We start from the raw sequence: 24,206 nt of genomic DNA, 5'->3' as shown, positions 1-24,206 counted from the left end.
TTACACAAGTGGTGTTTATTTCAGTCGGGTACATTCCAGATTGCTAGAGGCTGCACATGCATGCAAGGAAACACGGGTTGTGAAGCTGCAAAACACACTTTGGAGTTGATGATTAAAGCAGTGACCATGTCAACATTGAGGAAAAAAAACTAAACATTCTCCCTCAACTCTTTTTCCTTCCAGACAATTGCATCCAATTCTGAGCAACACACTTTAGTGAAGATGTCAAGACCTTGGAGAGGGTGCAAAGAGATTTGCTTGAATGTTACCAGGGACAAGGGAATTATTATGTGGAAATACTGGAGGAACACCTTAGAGTAGGAAAGGTTAAGAAGAAGATTAGAGGTGTGCAAAATTATTAAGCGTTCTGTTGAGCAGATAGGGATAAATTCTAATCGTCAGGAAGGTCTTTAACGGGGGTACATATTTAAAATATGGCAAAAGAGACAGTAGGGAGATCAGTAAAATGTACTTATGTAGCGAGTTGTTGCAATATGGAACGCACTGTTTGAAAGGGCAGATTCAATAGTAACTTTCAAAAGGAAAGAAATAAATACTTGTAGGCAAAATATTTGCTGAACTACCGGGAAAAAGTAGTGAAGTGGAACTAATTTTATAGCTCTTGCAATGAGCTGGCACAGGTCAGATGGGCTGAATGGCTTATTGTTGTACTGCAAGTTCTCTGATGTACAAAAAAACAGGAGAAATAAGTGACACGTAAATATCTGGGCGCAACAAAACTGCCTTTCTCCACGATTAATTCCTCCACTGGGATGACGGAACACAAGCCTTTAAACTGTGCGATAGTTAGTCAAATACAAAGAGTGGTGGGCTGTAATCAGCAACAAAAACCCACAAATTAATCTGATCTGCTTTCCTTCTCTCCAGTTAGAGCCATAATATCCTTTAGATTGCTGTTAAAGAGCATACAATGAGAGTGCTATCATTTCTCAATGTTCAGTGTGCTCACTACCAGTCCCCTTGGCCATTTATAATTTAAGGAGCAGCCAGTTCCTCAGTGATAACATCAACTTTCAGAATGTAATGACAGTACAAATACAAATTTGCAACTGAGCTAATGAAGCAGCACAGCAGATGTGATTGCTGGACGTTGGAAGCAGTCATCCCAAACACTCTCACACTAACTGCTTTCACACAATCATAATATTGGACAGCCCAGTAGGGCCACTCATTCTAATCTGAAGCACGCTTAGGGCACTCATCCACATATAACATTAAGTTTAATAGTCTTGTGCTATACTGTAGAAGAAAACATAGAAGTAATTCGCATTAGAACTCAGTAAAAGCTGCTGGAACGTTTTAAAAACTGGTTGGTTAATCACCCCTACCGAGACTGCTCTGAGAAACTGCTGTCCTATCCACTGTGGTTGACTCAAAATGGATTCAGGCCCACCAAGGATGGATGGAGAGTGTTGTATTTCAAAGATATATAATCTATGGTCCAAATAGATATAGTTACAGCTAGAGCATCTATAGTCCAAAGATGTGCAGGTTAGGTGAATTGGCCATGCTAAATTGCCCCTTAGTGGCCAAAGGTGGGTTGGATTGCGGGGTTGCAGAGATGGGGGCGGGGGGGGGGGGCGAGATAGGATGTTCTTTCAGAGGGTGAGGGCAGACTCAATGAGCCAAATGGCCTCCTTCTACACTGTTTCAGTGACTCTATGATTTCCACTGTCGCCCATTGCGAAGGTCAAATTTAAAACAGTGCGTGAGAAATGGTGGAAACATGTTGTGGAAAGATGTGCAAGGCATATAACAGTAAAACAAAGTGAATAATGCATTATTATACAGGAAGTTAGAATCTAATAAAGAGGGATTTTGGACGTCCAGACATTCCCATTATGATCCAGGCAGAAATGTTTTTGTCACAATCAGTTTTTTTACTCAAGGGGTAGTGGAAGTCTGGAACCCTCACCTCCAAAAAGCCTGTGGATGCTGGGGTCAATTGGAGCTTTCAAACTGAGACTGATAGATTTTTGTTGGGCTAGAGTTAAGGAACCAAGGTAAGCATTTGGAGTCGTTCTATAGATCAGCCACAATCTAATTGAATGGTGGTTTGAGGACCTGATGGCCTTCTATTCCTATTTTCCAAAGCTATGAAAGAGCACCCTTATTTACCACTCACTTCCCATGCCCCAACTCCCAAAAATACATTACCAAAACAATATTTCAATTATACACATGCGGTTGATAAAGTAAAGTATACATAATAATGAAGTAACAATGAGTTGTATTTTGGCATGTGTCACACGTTGTGTTCAAGGCATCATCCAAATTCTTTACACCTTTTATTTTGAATTTCTATTGATACTCAGATTGGTGCTCCTTCAAGAACTATTCCAGATCAAGAAAATTAGTAAAACTCACTATAACTAGGGTGTGCTGAAACGAGAGCAAGCTCTACACTCTTTTGAAATGTTTCTTATTATCTAAAATGTCAGTTTCATCAACCAAACTTTATTTCATTCCGTGAACTACATGTGAACATTACCTGAGATAACAGCAATTTTGGCCGAGCCATGCTCTTCCTGAGCAATCCGTTCTGCTCTTCCATTAAAAGCATTCCGAAACCCTGGAAAACAGGAAATTCAACAAAATTGAGGAACAAAATTTGGCAACTCCAGATACAAACTTCTCAAAGAGGGATTAGGATCATAGAGAGTACAACACTGAAAGAGACCATTCAGTCCACCACATTTGTGCCAACTCTGAAGGCAAGATCCACCCACTTCCAGTTCTTCATTAATTTCCCAATATCCTTTTTTAAAAAATGTTTTTCTTAAGGCATATCTCAAACACGACCAAAACCAAAAAGAGAACAAACAGGAAATCTCATAACAAATAAATAACCAACATCCCCGTGCCCTACCCTCCCTAGTTTACCTCCCACACATTCTTCCTTCTTTTTTCACCCCAAAGTCCACCCCCCACCCCTTCCCCCCACTGGCTTAACTATGCTGGAAGAAATTGATTTCCATTTCCGGGCAAACCCCTCCAGGGTCCCTCTCAAGGCGAACTTGATTTTTTTCCAGCCTAAGGAATTCTAAGGTCGCTCACCCACATACCCGGGTTCGGCATCCCCGAGTCCCTCCATCCCAACAAGATCCGCCTCTGGGCTACCAAGGAAGCAAAGGCCAAAACGTCAGCCTCTGTCACCCCCTGGACTCCCGGGTCTTCCGAAACTCCAAACATTGCCACTACTGGTCTCAGGACCACCTTCATCCTCAGACATCATGTCAGCAAAACCCCGCCACACGCCCTCCAGCTTCGGATTGGCCCACAACATATAGACATGGTTTGCGGCCCCCCCCTGAGCACCACCCACACCTATCTTCCATCCCCTCAAAAGCCTGCTCATTCTGGCCACTGTCATATGCGCCCTGTGAACTACTTTAAATTGGATCAGGCTGAGCCTTGCGCACGAAACGGAAGCATTCACCTTTTTCAGAGCCTCCTCCCATAACCCAGCCTCCAGCACCCTCCCCAGCTATTCTTCCAACTTCCGCTTAACATCTTTTTTCGGGACACCCTCCCAGTCCTATAATTCTTTCTAAATCTCTGACACCCTGCCCTCACCAATCCCTGTTTTCGACACAACGGTGTCCTGTAACCCCGAGGGCAGCAGGTCAGGAAAGGATGGCACCTATTTCCTTACATGGTCCAGAACCAAACCGAGGTCCCCTCCAGCCTCAGGTGCTGCTGCCACTGTCCCCACACTCTCAGGGTTGCCACACTACCGGACTTATGGAGTACCTGGCCAACAGAATGGCAGAGGCACCGTCAACAGTGCTCTCAAGCTAATGCCCTTACACTAGGCTGCCTCCATCCACGCCCATACTGACCCCTTCCCCCCTTACCCACTTCCTTACCATGGCTATATTTGCTGCCTGATAATAGTTCATTAGGTTTGGCACTGCCACAGAAGGGTTGACTCCAATGAGTCAGAATGGAGGAGTGTTTGTGTAGGGGGTTGGGATTGAAGGCGCTAGCGACAGCTCCGCTCCCGACGGCCTTGGGGAGATACTCAGGGTGTCCGGTAGTAATAAGTTTGTTGAGCATTTGGAGGCAGTTTCGACAGCACTTCGGGTTGAGGGCAGGGTCAAGAGAAATGCCGATTTGGGGGAACCATAGATTTGAGCCAGGGAAGTGGGATGGAAATTTTCGGAGAGTTGAGAAGAAAGGAATTAGGACACAAAAAGATTTGTTTCTTGGGGGTCGTTGTGCGGGATTGAAGGAGCTGGGAGCGAAGTATGGACTGGAGCAGGGGGAAATATTTAGATACATGCAGGTTCTAAACTTTGCCAGAAAGGAGATACAGAGCTTCCCAGTAGAGCCGGCAGTTTACGGGGCTATTTTGGAGGAGGAGAAGGCGCCGCTAGAAGAGATCAAGGCAAATGGGAGAAATAGTTGGGAGAGGGCATGAGGAGGGGTTCTGGTGTGAGGTGCTCCGGAGGGTGAACGCCTCCACCTTGTGTGTGAGATTGGGGCTGATACAGCTGAAGATGGTGTATAGAGCACACCTTACAAGGGTGAGGATGAGCCGGCACTTTGAGGGGGTAGATCAACCTCTCCACCCTGTGCCCTGGCGTGGTGGGGGGACCTGCTGGAATTCTTGACGCTTGAGAAGGTCAAATTTGAACTGAGCGGAAGGATGGAGGGGTTCTACAATTCATGGGCGTTATTCATTACGCACATTCGAGAATTGGGTCACATTGAACATTGGTGCTGGGAGGAGAGCGGCTTTACGTGTTAATGGTGACTATGGATGATTGCTGATTCCTTTTTGTCATTTGTTTATGTGAACATGCGGGCTAATGTCTGGGGTTTGGTGGGAGGATAGGATCGTTGTTACTGATATGGGGATTGACATTACATTCGTTACTGGTTATTGTTTATTGTTCGGTGTAAATTTGGGAGAAAATGTGAAAATGGAGGAGAATAAAAAATATTTTATTTATAAAGTTTGGCATGGCCAGCCCGCGTCCCCCATGGCCCCACTCCAATAGCACTGCCTTCACCCGAGGGGCTTTCCCTGCCCACACAAACCCCGAGATCAATAAATTGATCTTCCTAAAGGCCGTTGAAATAAAAATCGGAACACAAATAAAAACCTCGGGAGTACCGTCATCTTCACGGACTGCACCCGCCCGCCATTGACAACGGAAGCACATCCCACCTCTTAAAATCCCCTTTCATTTGCTCCACCAACCGGGCCAAATTCAATTTATATAATTGCACCTATCCCCGCGCCACCTGATGCCCAAATATCTGAAGCTCGCCCCAACTCCTTAAACGACCGCCTACTCCTGCCTAACTCCTCTCCTGCCCCCTCGCCTGGATCGGAAAGACCTCACTCTTCCCCATGTTTAACTTATACCAGAGAAAACAGGCCAAATCCACCACAAATATCCATGATACCTCCAATACTTTCCAATGGGTCCGATATGTAGAGCAACAGACCATCTGCATATAGACAGGGACCCATGCTTCCATCTTCCCCCTGCACTATCCCTGTCAACACCTTGACGCTCTAAGCTCCATTGCCAGTGGCTCTATCGTCACGGCAAAGAGAAATGGGGAGAGTGGGCCTCCCTGCCTCATCCCACCATACTGACTAAAAACACCCAAACTCACCCGGTTGACCTCACACACTGTCGGCGCCTGATACAACAACCGGACCCCAAATCCCACAAACCCCTGTCCAAACCTGAAACCGCTCCAGTCCTCCCACAAATATTCCCATTCTACCTGATCAAAGGCTTTTTCCACATCCCATAGCGACCGCCACCTTCACATTCCATCCCTCCAAGGCCTCATTCTAACATTCAACATGACGCCCAACGTTAACTTTCCCAATACCCTTTCACGTTTTGTGTTTTAAATGTGTATCATTTAATCTGAATTCTGTTTCCCCGCTGTTTCTGGCCAGACATTCCATGCCCTAACGTAGTAGATCTCTTGTGGAATGTGTTTATGCTAAATCCGAGGATTTGAACAATTGGGAAAGTTTGTTTGAAATGCATGTTCATTTTAGTCAGGATAAAGGGACTCTTCACAATGCTGACACCCAGCACCAATGCCCTTTTCGACCTGCAGCAGAATTCTGATTTTCCACTCACCAGCCCTTTCATTACAAATGCAATTTATTGATTATATGGTGTTGCTAATGTAAATAATAAACATCCCATAGGCACTTCAAAATTGGGGAAAAGGCAGAGAACAGACACCGATGGGTACTTTTAAGGGCAGTTAATGATGTAAGGGCAGAGTTAATGATGTCATTGTGGGAACGTGCCAACCTGCACACATTATTGGCTGTCATATTTCCGTCATTACAATAGAAACTTGCCCTTCAAATGCACTCCGCTAGCCAATTGTGAAGTGCCTTAGGTTGTTTATTTACATTAACAATGGTATAAAAATGCAAGTTAACACAAGCATCGGAGCAGGAGAAGGCCATTGGTCCTCAATAAGATCATGGCTGATCCGATGCGGCAGGACCCCTATTTTTCTGCATGCCACCCGATGATAACCCTCGACTCCCTTGTCAATTAAAACTCCATCAATCCCGGCCTTGAATATATTCAATGACCCCAGCCTCCACTGCTCACTGCTGGAGAGAATTCCCAACATTACCGACTTTCAGAGGAGAAATCCTTCCGCATGTCCATCTTAATGGGGTTGCTGAAGTTATTGATTAAACTGAAATGGCTGGTGAGTGGAGAAACTGACTGTGCGGTGCAGCAGGATAAGAATGCCACTGACTGGTATTAACTGTTGTGCTTGCAAACAGTCCTTTATCCTAACCAACGAACAGTGCTGTAAACTGCTGTAACGCACTTTGGACTATCGGGAAGCTGTGAAGGTTTCTAGATCAAGTTATTTCTTTATTTGTTTTTTTTCCTCAAATAAAGCATGAGTGAGTGAGGTTCACAAGATACTGAATGGGATATAGAAATTAGAACCACAATACTTTTAACAAGGCAGCAAGGTAAGATGAAAAAGCAGGTGTAGAATCCATGCCAGAGTATTTCTCTATTTAGAGAATTATCAATAGCTGGTGTAGGTTGGCTGGAAATGCGACTGAGGTCAGGACACGAGTCATTTAAAAAAAATATGACGTAATGGGAGATAGAAGAGATGAGGCCAAATGAACGTGTCTTCTGATTCTGTGTGCACCCCTGACCTGAATGATGAAATGTGGGAAGGGGGGGGGGGTGACATGCTGGCGCAGTGGTTAGCACTGCTGCCTCACGGCGCTGAGGGCCGGAGTTCGAGCCCGGCCTCGGGTCACTGTCACCCCCACATTCCCAAAGATGCACAGGGGAGGTGGATTGGCCACGCTAAATTGCCCTTTTAATTGGGATAAAAATCTTTTTTTTTTAAAGAAATAAGGTACAGGAGTAGAACAGTCAGGAAATGTGTCAAAGTCTTTGGTGTATCAGGACAATCTATTGAGACTCTACCCCACTAAAACCATCAAAATCCTAATTTCACACCAGGGAAATTCACATTACAGGTTCAAATGTACATTGAATTTTGAATGCAACACATTTAGAACATACCATATCAGGTAGCTAAGCTGATGCTAGGGTTAAGAGTGAGCAAAAGTTCCATTTTATGGTTTCATTTCATATCTTTATAAGGTTAGCAAGGAGGTTAATTTTTAATATATAAACCAATTACAATAGAGTGCAAATGTTTTTCTTTATACACACATGCAAGGTCTTCCCACAAGTTAGCACTAGTCCGGAGCATTGATAACAGGCTCATTACTTTTTGCTAATTTCTCAACACCCCAATTGGTCCATCCTGAGTGAATTGGAAAAGATTCACCTCTGTACATGCTACCTAGACTTGTTAAGCCCCACCTACAGCTGGCTTGCATCAAATGGCAGTTGTTAATATTCAGTAACAGGATCCGAGGGTGAAAGTTTCCGAAATATACTTTAACAACAGGCAGATGTTAGGTTACATTTTCAGTAGTCAGTCTGCAATGTAATGAGGTGACCTGCCTCCCTGACCAACTAACATTTCTTCACCAAACTGAGGACTGTCACAAAAGTGAAGCCCAAGGAGTTTGTTGGATTTTCTGAATGCTATAGTTTAAAACATGCTACTTTTCTGAATCTGAATGAATGCAGTGTGATTGTGTGTGCACCCCCTGACCTGAATGATGAATGTGGGAACAGGGGGGGCGACACGTCACGCAGTGGTAGCACTGCTGCCTCATGGCACCGAGGACCGGAGTTCGATCCCGGCCTAGGGTCACTGTCCGTGTGGAGTTTGCACATTCTCCCCAGGTCCGCGTGGGTCTCACCCCCACTCTCCCACCCTCACAAAGTGGAAAAGTCCACTTTGTAATCAGTCTCTCCATTGGTTTACTTGAAATATCAATGCTCTCAATAAATTGAGAGAATAAAAAAACAGCTTTGTAGCTCTGGGGAAATGCAAGTGTTTCATCTGGACTCCAAAGGCAGGAGATTAAATTTGTGTGGGACACCACAACCAGGGATCATTAAAATAAGATAGTCATTAATAATTCCAATAGGGAATTCAGGAAAATCAATTTTACCCAGAGAGTGGTGGTAATGTAGAATTCCCGCCACCGAGAAGTAGTTTAGATGATTAGCATCGGTGCATGAAGGGGACCTTAGATAAACACATGAGTGTGAAAGGAATAGGTTACGTTGATGAGGTGAGATGAAGTAGTATGGAGGAAGGCTTGTTTTGTACATGAACATAGTCATAGACAATGTGTCAAATTGTCTATATTTGTGACGTGGGAAGCAACTTCAGGATGACACCATTTTTACAAAGTGCAAAACAGTCTGTATTACAGAGAGGGTGTTCAGCACCTCTGTGTAATATGGTAAATGGTATACCCTCCATTGACCTGCAATTGGTCCTCAGGTGGAATAGTTGATTGATAACTTCATTACCACAGTAAAGCTCCCAGCATTCAGATCACAGTCATAAAATGGAGATTAAATTTATGGCCTCTTTTTGAAACCAGAATCTTTGAGAAAATATTCTGTGTCAGTACTCGTCTGAGGAATTGAAGTGCCCAATGTTTCAACCTTACCTGATGCTGGAACTTGGAGGGGTCCCGTCCACTAACAGGGCACTACACTGCCATAACATGGAGCTCTCGGACAATAGAGACTCCTCCTTTAGCTCGCTTCTGAAGGTTTCCTCAGAGCACTTCCGCAGGCGGAGTAATCAATTAGAATGTCCTGCTCAGGATCTTCATAGGACAAGAATGTTTCCCAACCACCACTCGCAACATAGTCTCTTCTCACCAGTTCTATCTGAAAGAATTAACCACATACTCAAAACCTCCTATTGCAGGGGTCACGCTATTCAATCAACCACACGCTCAGGCCCTCCCATTACAGGGGCAAGCTATCAAATGTGTTGGGGAGAATTATTTATCTAACATTGCATGAAAACAGAACATATAACTTACAGCATAGTAACAGGCAACCTGGCCAAATCAATCCATGTTGATATTTATCCTCTTTGACTGCAACAGTCCTAATCTAATGGGTGGGATTCTCCCATCCCGCGGCAGAGTGTCTACGCCATCGTAAACGCCCTCGCGTATTACGAAGGCGTGAACAGGCCGCTGCCAGGAGTAATTCTGGCCCCTACAGGGGGTCAGGATGGCGCTGGAGCGGTTCGCGCCGTTCCAGCTGCCGATCCCAGCGCGAACTGTGCGCTGTGGGGTCCACGTATGCGCAGTGGCGTCCTTCAACGCGCCGGCCCCAACGCAACATGGCGCAGGGCTACAGGGGCCGGCTCATAGGAAAGGAGGCCCCCAGCCAGAGAGGCCGGCCCGCTGATCGGTGGGCCCAAACGAGGGCCAGGTCACATCGGAGGCCCCCTCTGGGGTCGGACACCCCCCCACCCACCAACAGGCCGCCATCTGACACTGCAACGCGGAGGTCCCGCCGGCTCAGGGCAGATTAGAACGGCGCCAGTGGGACTCGTTTTTTTTCTTCCGGCCGCTCGGCCAATCGGGCTGGAGAATCCCGGGGGGGGGGGGGGGGGGGGGGGGCGCACAGAGCGGCCCGTGACCGGCGCCGCGCAAACCACGCCGACGCCAATGACGCAGATTCTCCATGCTGTGGAGAATCGCATGCCGCCGTTGGGGCGGCGTGGCCCGGTCGCAGGGATTCTCCGGCCCGGCCCAGGGCTGTGAGAATCCCGCCCTTTGTATCCACGCTCTTCCATATTCCTTCATTCTCTATTCCACTCATCACCTATCAAAGCTATTCTTAAAATGCTGACTTCAATCACTCACTTCAGAAATGTATCCATAGTTTCACAACCCTTGGTGTAAGAAAAATAAACTCCTCACTCTGTGCCCTAAATCTTTGACATTTAATATTTCTCTCTGTCCCCTCAACCTTGATGTTAAGCAAGAGAAACAATGGGCAGGATTCTCCTGTCTCTGAAATCGCGTTTGGCGATCGGCCAGAGAATCCCCGTTTGGTGATCGGCCAGAGAATCCCCGTTTGCCGATCGGCCAGAGAATCCCCGTTTGCCGATCGGCCAGAGAATCCCGTTTGCCGATCGGCCAGAGAATCCCCGTTTGCCGATCGGCCAGAGAATCCCCGTTTGCCGATCGGCCAGAGAATCCCCGTTTGCCGATCGGCCAGAGAATCCCCGTTTGCCGATCGGCCAGAGAATCCCCGTTTGCCGATCGGCCAGAGAATCCCCGTTTGCCGATCGGCCAGAGAATCCCCGTTTGCCGATCGGCCAGAGAATCCCCGTTTGCCGATCGGCCAGAGAATCCCCGTTTACCAATCGGCCAGAGAATCCCCGTTTGCGATCGGCCAGAGAATCCCCGTTTGGCCGATCGGCCAGAGGAATCCCAGTTTGCCGATCGGCAGAGAATCCCCGTTTGTGGTGATCGGCCAGAGAATCCCTGTTTACAACGAATATCGTTTTTTGCGATATTTCCGCTCCCTAGAAAATTGGCGAACTCGACGAAGTACGGCACACGCTGTTGGGACGGCCTCAGGCATTACCAGAGGCCCTCCCTCGATGCTCCTGCCCCTAATGGGCCGATGTTGTTCCGATGGCATGGAATTGACTTTCCTATTTTTTTGTGAACTCGGCATGGGATCCCCCCCCCTCATCTGCGGACTGAGTCCAGTGCTGCCCACAGTCGGGTGGGAGCCCGTTCGGCGGGGCAGGGGGGCTGTGGCAGGGGCACTCAAGTGGGGGTGGTTGAGCTTAGTCAATGCGGGGCATACCGCGCACGGCCGGCACCGTACACATGCGCAGCCACGGACCCGGCAATTCCCCGTATCCGCAAGTAACATTACGTGCTGCTAGCCCCCCCACCAGACGGAGAATCGATGTAGCTTTTGTGGCATTTTTTCAGATGAACACGCCACTGCTCCCACGCTGGCGTCAGCACTTAGTCTTCAAATCGGAGAATCCAGCCCAATATGTCCCAGTTCCTACTAATTTTAAACACTGTTACAAAAGGATCCCTTGAATCCTTCGGTCCCAACAAAAATACTGTCATACTAGGCAGAATCTTAGTGAATCCAAGATGTACCTTCTTTACATTTAAATATTCTTCACATTCTGCGGGTGCCAAAACTGCATGGTGAACACCAACCATGGCTGCACTAAGATTGACACAGACGTTTTCCCCATCATCAGGTATCCGACATTAGCAGGTGAGATACAATATAGGGGCTAGAGACCCTCTTCACTGCAGCACTTAAGATTTTAAGCCTGGTCCGGAGGAAAAAACCTATAGTAGCAGACCCCCATTTTATTACGAGCTGCCTATACCTGAATGGGAGAATCACCAAAATGCGGAGGATTGAATTGGGATAAATTTAAAGAAATACAGATTTTAGCCCCTAGTTCAGTGTAAATTGGTAGTTGCATTCAAATTGATCAGGAAGGCTAGTGTTGTAGCTATCATGCAGTGAGAAATGAAGGTACATTGGGTCAGAGGTGACCTTGCAATAAAATGAAGCAGAATAAACTCCAATCACCATGTGCCAGTAGTCAGAGGTTTATATAGGAACAGAAGGAGGCCATTCAGCAGCTCAAATCTGTTCCCCATTCAAATCGAGCATGGCTGGCCTGGACCTCAACCCATCTATCAGCTTTTGTTATACAGCCTTTTGATACACTTACCCAATAAAAACCACCACTCTTTCTATTGCCAAGAGAAAATGCTGGAAAATCTCAGCATGTCTGACAGCATCTGTAAGGAGAGAAAAAGAGCTAACGTTTGTTTCGAGTCCAGATGACTCTTGTCAAAGCTGTCTTTCTATTGTTCCAGCATCCACAGCCTATTGAGGGAGAGTGTTGCAGATTTTCAGATCCCTTTCTGTGAAGAAAAGCTTCTGACTTCTTCCTCTGCAACCGCTCTATCTTTAAGATTGTGCCCCCTTGTTCTGGACTCCCACACTGAGGAAGCCGTTTATTTTTATCTATCCTATTAAATCATTTGTCATTTTGGCGGCGCGGTAGTACAGTAGTTAGCACTGTTGCTTTACAGCACCACGGTCCTAGATTCGATTCCCGGCTGGGTCCACTGCCCTGTGCGGCGTCTGCACGTTCTTCCAGTGTCTGCGGGGTTTCCTCCGGGTGCTCCGGTTCCTCCCACAGTCCAAAGATGTGCAGGTTAGGTGGATGGTCATTTTAAAATTGCCCTTTGTGTCCAACAAGGGTGGTGGGGTACTGGGTTATGGGGATTAGGTGGAGGGGTGGCTTAAGTAGGGAGCCCTTTCCAAGGGCCAGTGCAGACTTGATGGGCCGAATGGCCCTCCTTCAGCACTGTACATTCTGTATTCTATGATTATAAACCCTAGATTAGATCATGATTCAGACCCCATGACTGGTTCTAATCTCAAGGGAATAGAATCCAAGTTTTCGCAACCAGTTTGAAATGGGTGGAGGGGTGTTGTAAAGAATGTGGTTTGCCAATAAACAGGACTCAAATGGTTGTGGCTGAAGAAAGTTGAATTGGTTAAACAACCAATTATTTATCTGGCAGTTTACGGTGCAAATGTCTGCTTATCTAAATGATTCAAGTTCATAGGGGATCTGGATGGCATCAGGCCAATGTGGGGTAACAATATCTGCTGTCATGAGCACAGGTAGTTTTCAGATGCAGAGGATTCAGTGGCTGTGACCTCTTGGGTATTACCAACAGCTCATTCCTACTAAGAGACAATTTTCTGTTATTTTGTCTTCACATCTTATCTCTGAGCTGGCAGCCCAACAGACTTTACCCTCCAGAGAACCGATAATCAAAAGTTAGTAAAGATAATGAATGATATGGTGCAGAATCGCAGCCAGCCCTGAAGCATTTCAGTAAGAGTTCAATGCTCCCTTATCATCCAAATTGCTTTCTGCCAACTCAGGAAGCACACAGATTATAATCCGATAACCTGAGAGTAATGAAGGTGATAAAAACGTAAATGTGTGAAGGGATACAGGGGGGAAGGTGTCCAAGTGTTCTCTTTACCTTTGTGAGCTGCTGCAAAATGGAGAAATGTGAAGCTTCCTACCAATTTAGGAACTTCCACTTTACAGAGCAATTCATTCACCCACCATTTCAGGAACTATGGACTGTTGGCACAGACTTCCATTGAAGGGAATCAGACACTGTAGTTTAACCTGTGGGCTACCTGTTGACCAGAATCAGTGAGGAATAACACCTCAGGCATCAGTGATCAACATTAAGGCTCTGCATGTTGCAGTGTGCTGGGCCCCGAATCATCTACATCGAGCACCCATTTGAACAGAATCCAGAGATTCTGCACGTCCAAGGTGAAGAAGTCATCGCCACTAGCCTCTTCTGCAGACCAGGGTGAAGTTGTGAAAATACTGTCACATGAAAGGACTACTAAAACATAGAATATTGAAATGAAATGAAAATCACTTTATTTGTCACAAGTAGGCTTCAATGAAGTGACTGTGAAAAGCCCCTAGTCGCACATTCCAGCGCCTATTCGGGGAGGCTGATACAGGAATCAAACAGTGCTGCTGACCTGCTTAGTCTGCTTTCAAAGCAAGCGATTTAGCCCTGTGCTAAACAGCCCCTGGTGCATAGACCCTGAGAGAGAAGGGAATACAGAGTATGGTGGCGAGGTGGGAACAGGTAATTAGGATGGGAAGAAAGATCCTGTGGGCTATTAAATTTTTTTAACTTTATTTTGTTTTTAATAAAGAGTATCCCATTCTTTTTTTTCCAACTAAGAGGAAATTTAGCGTGGCAATCCACCTACCCAGCACATCTTTGGGTGCGGGGGGGGGGAAACCCACGCAGACATGGGGGAGACAGTGACACAGAGCCGGGATCGAACCTGGGTCCTCAGCGCCGTAGGCAGCAGAGCTAACCACTGCACCACCGTGTCACCCCTCCTGTGGAGTATAAACATCAGCATAAACCAATTGGTCAAGTGGACCTATTCCTATGACGTAATTCAATGTAAAGTTCAGTATTGATGTCAAGATGCATCTTCACACATACACAGTGATAATATCTGAAATGTATTTGGAAGAGATAATAGGGTCAAAAAAAAAACCCAAATTAGCTATGTAGAAGAAGAGAGCAGCAGAGATTTTGACGGAAAGGTGAACTAGTTAATGGCCTCCTTCATTCTCACCTTTTAAAATATTCACAGTGGAAAAAAAACATAGGTTTCAGAAACAAAGGGCTCACTTTCGAAGTCTAGAGTGTGTAAAGTTTGAAAATCGGAAGCGCCCCAGTCTGATTGTCACCCCTCTGCCCCATAAATGACAGAGAGCACCCATTCATTTTGCTCATAGCAAGGGCTGCACGCACCTGATAGGGTCGCACTTTGTGATGAATTTCTTGGATCCCAACCTCCCTTGTTCGGACATCGCGACACTAAAAATAATATAGGACAAAATGTCAAATTTTCAAAGTTCGTACCATGGGAATATTTGAAAAATCACCTTGTTAAACGTTCCTGGCAAAGTCTGAGGAAGACTCATGCAAACACGTAGCATTACTGACTGCATACAACACTGCATTGTGTCACTGTTTAGACCGATGGCAACACAAAGTGAACTGCAAAGAGGTTAGATTATTAAGGACTCAGTCTTACCGGATATCTGTCAGAGGTTAAAACATTTAATTACTTGGTGGTGATAATTTATTGCATCAATTAATTATACACATACGTTAAAATTCACTATTACCAAATTTCATGGGGCAGGGAAAATGACTTGAAAAAAGGGTGTTGTACACATTTCCTTTCAATCCTTTACCTCGGTTCCCCAATCTTTCATCCGGGCTAAGGCTAGTTCTCGTAGATTCCCATGCTCCACTCCAGAGCTGACCAGGGGCATTGGGATATCTCTGCAAAACAAAAAGCAACCCCAAACACTGATCATAGAATCATCATAGAATTTACAGTGCAGAGGAGGCCATTTGGCCCATCGAGTCTGCATGGCTCTTACAAAGGGCATCCCACCAAAGCCCATGTATCCACCCTATGCCCGTAACCCCCACATAACATTTTTTGGTCACCGAGGGAAATTTAGCATGGCCAATCCACCTAACCCGTGCATCTTTGCACTGTGGGAGGAAACCGGAGCACCCAGAGGAAACCCACGCAGACACGGGGAGAACGTGCAAACTCCACACAGACAGTGACCCAGTTGGGGATCGAACCCGTGCCAGTGGAGCTGTGAAGCAACTGTTCCAACCACTATGCTACCGTGCTGCCCTGAAGCACTTCAGTAAGAGTTTAATGCTCTCTTCTCATCCAAATTGATCAGATCTCACAAAACCATCGGAACTGATATTGTTCAGGTCCCTTGCAGTCTGCATTTGTTCAGCACAAAGGAGACTTATGTATCAAGTGGGGAAAACAGATTGAAAATAGGTAAATACATTATCCAGAGTGGGGGAACTACTAACCAGGGAGGAGAGTGAAGCCAAAGACAATGATGAGAATACTAACAAAACAAAGCTACAGTGGCTGTAGAAGGGGGTTAAGAATAGACTAAAAGTAAGGAAGAGTTCAGGAGATACAGGGAAACACTACAACTTGAAAATATTGGAGCTAAACTAAAGACAGATTAGGCTAAGAAAACTGTGCATCATGAAAGTTAAATACTGGATAAAGTAAATTAATGCGGATTCTGGGAATCTGAAACCAAAAAGAAAATGCTGGAAAATCTCAGCAGGTCTGGCAGCATCTGTAGGGAGAGAAAAGAGCCAATGCTTCGAGGGTGAGATGACCCTTTGTCAAAGCTAAAGTCAGAGAAAGTGGGAAATATTTATACTGTGGAGTGAGAATGAAAGATGAGTCATAGCCACAGAAACCCAGGGAAATGGGTGTGCTAATTGCCACAGAAACCAAGGGAAAGAGTGCTAATGGCAGTCCCCAGAGAGAACAAAGGTTGTGAAAGGCCAAACAGCAGACAAACTAACATCAGAGGGCAAACTGACAGATGTAGATGTAGGGGGGAAGGGAAGGGGGAAGCAAAGGGAAGGAATGGTAAGGAAAGGTGGATAAGATGGGGAGGGGGTAAATATATAAAGAAAGACAAGAAAGAAATGGTAAAATACAGTTAAAATGTAAACAAATGGGTCGAGATGGGGTGATCATCTGAAGTTGTTGAATTCAATGTTGAGACCGGAAGGCGTGCGCCTAACCGGAAGATGAGATGTTGTTCCTCCAGTTTGTGTTGAGCTTCACTGGAACATTGTAACAGGCCAAGGACAGACATATGGGCATGGGAGCAGGGTCTTGTGTTAAAATGGCAAGCAATGGGAAGGTCAGGATCCTGAATGCGCACAGACCAAAGGTGATCAGCAAAGCGATCACCCAGTCTGGGTTTGGTCTCTCCGATATAGAGCAGACCACATTAAGAGCAGCGAATATAATAGACCAAATTGGATGAGGTGCAAGTGAAACACTGCTTAAACTTGAATGTGTGTTTTGGGCCTGAGATGTTGAGCATGGAAGAGGTAAAGGGGGAGGTGTTACACCTTCTGTGATTGCATGGGAAGGTGTCATGGGTGGTGGGAGGGGTACTGGGTATGGTGGAGGAGTGGACTAGGTTATCTCGGAGGGAACGGCTTCTGCGGAATGCTGACAGAGGGAGTGAGGGGAAGATGTGTTTGATGGTGGCATCACGCTGGAGTTGGCGAAAATGGCGGAGGATTACGCTTTGCATACGGAGGCTGGTGGGGTGAAATGTGACAGCGAGTGGGACTCTATCCTTGTTCTGGAAGGGAGGGGAGGGGGCGAGGGTAGTGGCGCAGGAGCTGGACCGCACGCTGTTGAGGGCCCTGTTAACAGCAGTAGGTGGGAAATCACGGTTGAGGAAGAAGGAACACATTTTCGAAGCACCATTTTGGAAAGTGGCATCATCGGAACAAATACGACGGAGGCGAACGAGCGAAGAGAAGGGATGGCGTCCTTACAGGGTGTAGGATGCGAAGAGCTGTAGTCCAGCTAGCTGTGGGAGTCAGTGGGCTTGTAGTGGATATTAGTAGATAATCTATTGCTGGAAATGGAGACAGAAGGTCAAGAGAAGTGTCTGAGATGGACCAGGTGAAAGTGATGGAGGGGTGGAAACTGGAAGCGAAGTTGATAAATTTTTCCAGATCCGGACGAGTGCACGAAGCGGCACCAAAATAGTCTTCAATGTAACAGTAAAGGAGTTGTGGGAGTGGAATCGGGTAGGCCTAGAACAAGGAATGTTCCACATACCCCATAAAAAGGCAAGCGTAGCGAGGACCCATGAGGGTACCCATTGCTACACCTTTGAGTTGGAGAAAATAGATGAGTTAAAGGAGAAGTTGTTGAGAGATAGAACGAGTTCAGCCAGGCGGAGGAGAGTGGTGGTGGATGGGAATTGTCCGAGCCTCTTTTCGAGAAAGAAGCAAAGAGCTCTCAGGCCATCCAGGTGTGGGATGGAGGTGTAGAGAGATTGCACATCCATGGTGAATAGAATGTGGTTAGGGCAGAAAGTTAAACAGTTGATAATGGATCAGAACACAACTAAAATTGTATTTACTGTATGCAGAGGTATTGTGGGAGTTGGGGGGGGGGGGGGGGTGACACACGGTGGCTAGCACTACTGCCTCACGGCGCCAAGGACCCGGGTTCGATCCCGATCCCAGGTCACTGTCCATGTGAATTTTGCACATTCTCCCCATTTCTGCATGAATCTCACCCCCACAACCCAAAGATATGCAGGGTAGGTGGATTGGCCACACAAAAGTGCCCCTAAATTGGAAAAAAACATTTTAAAAAGAAATGACAACAGTGTTAAATGAAAATTCACCAAAATCTAAAATCTTACCAAACTGGACTAGCACTCATTACATAAGGAGACAGTCAGACACACACTATGAAGGAACTCAAAGCCTTACATGGGGTTTACATGGCACCAGGATCAGCTAGGATGCAGTTAAGAATTAAAGAAGTAGCCCAATCTCTTGATTAATATAGCGGTGAGTTTCAAGTATGTCTGTGCTGGAGGATGGATTTAGGTGATCAAGAGAGAAAGATTGGGGGGGGGGGGGGGGGGGGGGGGGTTGCGAGGGAATGAGAGAGAGTGAGAGAGTGGGGGAATGGGAAGTCAGAATTATAAACAGGTTTGTCCACAGAGTAAGACAGACAGTTAGTGATTACAGTAATAGCAGATAGGCTACACTGAACCTTCAACATGATTTCATGAGTTTATATCTTATATGCTGGAATTCCTTTAGGCAGTGACCAGATGAAGGATTTTATGTCACTTGGCAGCAGGAAGCTGATGCGATTCTGCAACTGAATGAAGAGGGTGTTTGCAATAAGGCAATGGACCAACAGGGCCAGACCTGTACTATTGGAGGTTCCACCTTCCCGTTGAGACATGAAACCAAGGTTCCACCTGCCAACTCGGGGACAATCGAAACAATACTATTTTGAGGTAAGAGGACTCTTACCCGGATTCCTAGAAAATAGTTTTCCCACAACCAACATCATGCAGCAGATTAACTGGCCTTTATTGTATTACTGTTGTACATTGCTATGTGTGGGATCTTACTGTGCACAAATTGACTGCTGTGTTTCCTTCTATTACAACAGTGCCTACATTTTAAGTATTTCATTGGCTGCAATGTGGAATGATCTGAGGTTGTGAAAGATGCTACATAAAAGCAAGCCTCACTTATATCAAGGATGTCAGTAGTGCAGGGAAAAGGTTTGCAGCTGATCCTGCGAATTAGAAGCCTGAGTTAAGAGCAAGGAATGCAGATAGGGATTGGCCTTTTCAAACTTGAAAAAAGGTATCTGAGAGGTGATTCTGCACAGATATAGACAGGTCAAGTGAGGAAAAGGCAACTCCAAATAAATATAACGTGTCAGAGTAAGATGGCAAGTTCAAATGAGTAAAATGTGGTATCTGGAAGCCCTTCTTCACAGAGAATGATAAGACATGGAGCGTTCTCCTGGATTCAATGCAAAAACCCTGCAATCACTTCAGAAACAATTGGATGATGTATTGGGGTTGAAGAAAGGGGGTGGACTAAATGGATGGATAAACTGCAATGGACCAAATGGCCTCTGCTCCCCGAATATCCGGAGATAAACAGATTTACTCCAGGGATTGATACAGAGACCGTTCCCAAACCACTCCCCACCACACCACCAAGGTGCCACAACCCACAATCTAGATCATTAAACCAGTGCAGAGACCCAGAGGTCACTCTACCAGATGTGCAACCATGATGAGAAAGTTCTTTCAATCCAGGGGAGTTCTTCCAATAATTCATGAGGGAGAAGGCGGATGATGTGGGGTGTTTGGATTGGATTGGATTTGTTTATTGTCACGTGTACCGAGGTACAGTGAAAAGTATTTTTCTGCAAGCAGCTCAACAGATCATTCAGTACATGGGAAGAAAAGGGAATTAAACAGAATTCAAGAAAATACATGAGAATTCATAATAGGGCAACACAATATATACAATGTACTACATAAGCATTGGCATCGGATGAAGCAGACATGGGTGTAGTGTTAATGAGGTCAGTCCATAAGAGGGTCATTTAGGAGTCTGGTGACAGTGGGGAAGAAGCTGTTTTTGAGTCTGTTCGTCCGTGTTCTCAGACTTCTGAATCTCCTGCCCGATGGAAGAAGTTGGAAAAGTGAGTAAGCCGGGTGGGAGGGATTCTTGATTATGCTGATTATGTTTTTCCTCTCCTTTTAATTTCCTTTTCAATTTACTGTCCTGACTAGAAAACCACCCAGCTCCTTCATTTTATGCTTCCTCAATATTTCAGCATCTCGTCAAGACTTGCTCAGATTTTATGACGGTTCATCATGTTGCCCCCCCCCCCCCACCAATTTAAAATTTTCTGAGCAGCTGCATGGAAATAATGGTTCTCAATAAAGCAACTATTTTATCACACGTACCCGCGGAAATAAAGATACCTGATGACCCATATGCTAGTTAAGAGTCAGTCAAAAGGCACCGATTACAGGGGACAAATTAACTCATTTACCTTCATACATAGACACCAGAGAGAAAAGGATCTAATTCATAAGCAAGTCAATAATTTAAGAGCTCTGCTGGCACAAGTGACGTGAGTATATCATTCTTTGCTCATTCCATTTTAATGCACCAGCGCGGATTCGAAATGCTATTTATTTTTCAAAAGGCCAATATTCAATCAGGTTGAAAAGATTTTCAAGCACACTACACTGTAAAGAGCACAATGATCATTCTTCAATAAATTGCTTTATGGGCAGAAAATGCATTGATCGATCCCCAATGTACAAAATACCAAACTATCTTCGCAACTCCTGTGGCAACACTTTTCAGTGTGAAGCATGATGGCAAGTATGCTCCTACTTCATTGTGTCACGTGGAAATTAGATTTTTACTCTTAGGTGCATTACAGTACTGATGATATTACAACCCAGGTTATGAAGGTGGGAGCAGGAAGTTAGAAAAGGACATGGACAGATTAAGTGAGCAAACTATGACAAATAGAACAGAAAATCGGGAAGTGTGTGGTCATTCACGTTGTTCCAAGAAAGGCAAATTGGAATATTTTCTTAATGGTGAGAGAGCAGGAACTATGGAGGAGCAAATAATTAAAGGACGGTAAACAGGTACAAGAATAGCTGATGGAATGCTGGGTTTTATTTCAGTGCTCGTAATAAAAAAAAGGAAGCTTTACAGTCCTGGTCAGACCATTCAGTTTGGGCACCGAAAATCAGAAAGGATCTACTGGCTTTGGAGGGGCAAAAATGCGGATTCATCAGTAATAAAGGGTTAAAATATGACACCAGGTCGCAAAAGCCTGGTGCGTATCTCTTTGGGTTTAAAAGATTAAGAGGTAATAGAACAAGATTATTAAAATGATAAATGCATTTGATAGGGCCAATACATAGAAGCAATAAACAGAAGGAGGGCATTATCTTAATTATAGAGCCTGGGAGTGAAATTAGGAAGCGTCTTTCCTCACAAAGAGCCGTGGAAATCTGAGTCTCCCACCCCTAAAGGAACTGAATGCTGGGGGTGAACTGAAATATACAAGACTGAGATTGATGAGTTTTACTTGGTGAGGGGACCGTGGGTTAGTGAGCAATGTGGTTCAGGTGCAGATCCGCTGTGATCTGAGAGAATGATGGAACAGATGCATGGGGCTGAATAGCCTCCCTCCTATGAAATTAACAAGCAGCAAATAACCAGCTGGTCCATTGAGCCTGCCTTGTCCTATGGGCAGCAGGTCAGCAAACATTTCCTGACCACCTGAAATATTCTCTTTTCGGATTTGGGCAACACAGTCGCACAGTGGTTAGCACAGTTGCTTCACCGCTCCAGGGTCCCAGGTTCGATTCCCCGCTGGGTCACTGTCTGTGTGGAGTCTGCACGTTCTTCCCGTGTCTGTGTGGATTTCCTCCGGGTGCTCCTGTTTCCTCCCACAGTCCAATGATGTGCAGGTTAGGTGGATTGGCCATTTTAAAATTGCCCTTAATGCCCAAAAAAAAAGTTAGGCGGGGTTACTAGGTTACAGGGATAGGGTGGAGGCATGGGCTTAAGTAGTGTGCTCTTTCCAAGGACCAGTGCAGACTCGATGGACTGAATGGCCTCTTTCTGCACTGTAAATTCTATTAGATGCTCACTGACCTGTCGAGTACGTCCATCAACATCTGCTTTATTTCAGATTTCTGGACATTTGTGATTTTTCTTAGCCGTTCAGTCATTACCTTTGCTTCCTGCTATTGGGTTAACTTTGGATCCAAATTGCTACTTTCTCCACTATTTCATGGACCTTTATTTTTCTGGTCAGTCTGACATGAGGGACCTTACAAAAAACTTGCTGAAATCCAAACTACATCAAACACACTACCCTACTACTGGAGAGTGCTCCAAGGTCAAGCAAATAGCCTTGGTTGGGAAAAATGCAGCCACCTCTCGGGAACACATGCAAATGAAGAATGCGGCTGTGAGTCAACATTGAGCAAAGCATGGACACATTTTGCATTGTAAAGCATAACTGGATGGATGCTACGTACAATATTTGCAGCACAATTTTAGTATTCTATCAAGGAGTATTCTATCAGAAGGCTACACCCAAGAATACATTAATATTCTTAAGAAGCTGGAAGATGTTGCTATGAAGTACCTCTGAACACGATACACCCGGGTCCATGGGGGGACGAGTGCAAGGATTCGAGCCACCAAATCCACAAGTGTGCTAGGCGAGTAGCTCTTGTATCTGCCAGTTTTCCAGAGCTCATAAAGTCCAGTGCCACGGATCACCAGTGTGGGGTACAGCTTCATGCCATCAGGGCGGAACGCTGGGTTCTCAAAGAATTCCTGCAACATAACAAATAGTAAAACTGACTGGACGAGGAGCCATCATGAGACTGTTATAGACATTTTACTGATATCCTAATTCTAATTCCAAGTGGAACACTACCAAGGATGAGCAAGTAAAGATGATGTGATAAATCAGGAATCATCATAAGGTGACACCAGGTTTGTGGCTTTAACCCTATGCAGTCTCCCCACTTTCCCAATCTCATCATCCATTCCTGACTCTGACGTCTCAAATCCGTTGGTTGCTGGGAATACCAGTTATGATATACAATAGGTCATTCAGAATAACTGCTGTCACGTCAATGGAGAGATGTTTTAGTAGGCGGCCGCGTCTTCAATTACCCGAGTCCCAAAATCTGAAATTCCTTCCCTAAACCACAGAAAAACATAGCACAAGAACTGCAAATTGCAGTAAAAACTTTGGGGAATTTCTCCCATGATGTCTTGCCCTGACTAATCATACACCCTAATTCATGCAGACTGACCTGTCAGTTGTAATTGATGAAACAAAGATGTTTTACAGAGATTACTTTGATAAGCTTTGAACTAATGATAACAATAATAATCTTTATTCGTATCACAAGTAGGCTTACATTAACACTGCAATGAAGTTATGTCAAAATTCCCTAGTCGCCACACTCCAGCACCTGTTCGGATACACTGAGGGCGAATTAATCTAACAAGCATGCCTTTTGGGACTTATGGGAGGAAACTGGAGCACCCAGAGGAAATCCACGCAAACAGGGGGAGAACGTGCTTACTGCGCACAGACAGTGACCCAAGCCAGGAATCGAACCCGTGTCTCTGGCGCTATGAAGCAACAGTGCTAACTACTGTGCTACCGTGCCCCCCCCCCCCACCAAAACAAGGTAATGGAGCAGGTTTGTGTCGAAGGAATATGAATGACACAGCTCCTCATATATGATCTCTGTACCAAATTACTGTATGTGCTTTGGGCTATCATCCCTTTTTTATAGTCAAACAATCAAAAGTATGTCTCAAGGAGGATATTGCATTTATCAGTGCTCAATGAAATGTCGGAGATGTCGTGTTTACTCAATATCACATTTATTAACAGAAGTCAGCTGTTGATTTGATTTAAATATTAGAATAATTACAGTAACTGATTTATAGCCTTAATGGCTCATTAAAATTGAACTAATCAAATGATACCATCTTAACTGGTGAGCTGTAAGCTGGTTTAGAGAGGCAGTCATGTGAGAGTACCCTTTAAGAAATGGGTGTTTAAGAAATGTACATTTAAGGAATGGAGCTGCTCATGTTACTGGAGTGATGTCAGAGTATGGGTGGAGCCGAGTTCCACTTCTGCTTTTTT

The 24,206-nt window shown here is 45.3% G+C and overlaps 1 protein-coding gene across 1 annotated transcript in view; it reads right to left on the bottom strand.

The window, feature by feature from the left end:
* The window catches only part of elp3 (elongator acetyltransferase complex subunit 3), a 144,024-nt gene that overhangs the window by 38,951 nt on the left and 80,867 nt on the right, over positions 1–24,206 (bottom strand). Inside the window, 8 exon segments of the mRNA XM_038800483.1 lie at positions 2,513–2,566; positions 2,569–2,593; positions 9,107–9,195; positions 9,198–9,245; positions 9,248–9,332; positions 14,855–14,920; positions 15,304–15,394; positions 22,674–22,867. Coding sequence (XP_038656411.1) covers positions 2,513–2,566; positions 2,569–2,593; positions 9,107–9,195; positions 9,198–9,245; positions 9,248–9,332; positions 14,855–14,920; positions 15,304–15,394; positions 22,674–22,867 — 652 coding nt within the window.

Source organism: Scyliorhinus canicula, chromosome 6 (assembly GCF_902713615.1).
Source record: "Scyliorhinus canicula chromosome 6, sScyCan1.1, whole genome shotgun sequence".
NCBI lineage: Eukaryota > Metazoa > Chordata > Chondrichthyes > Carcharhiniformes > Scyliorhinidae > Scyliorhinus > Scyliorhinus canicula.
The sequence above is the reverse complement of the archived record's forward strand: the minus strand, read 5'-3'. Positions and strand labels throughout refer to the sequence as shown.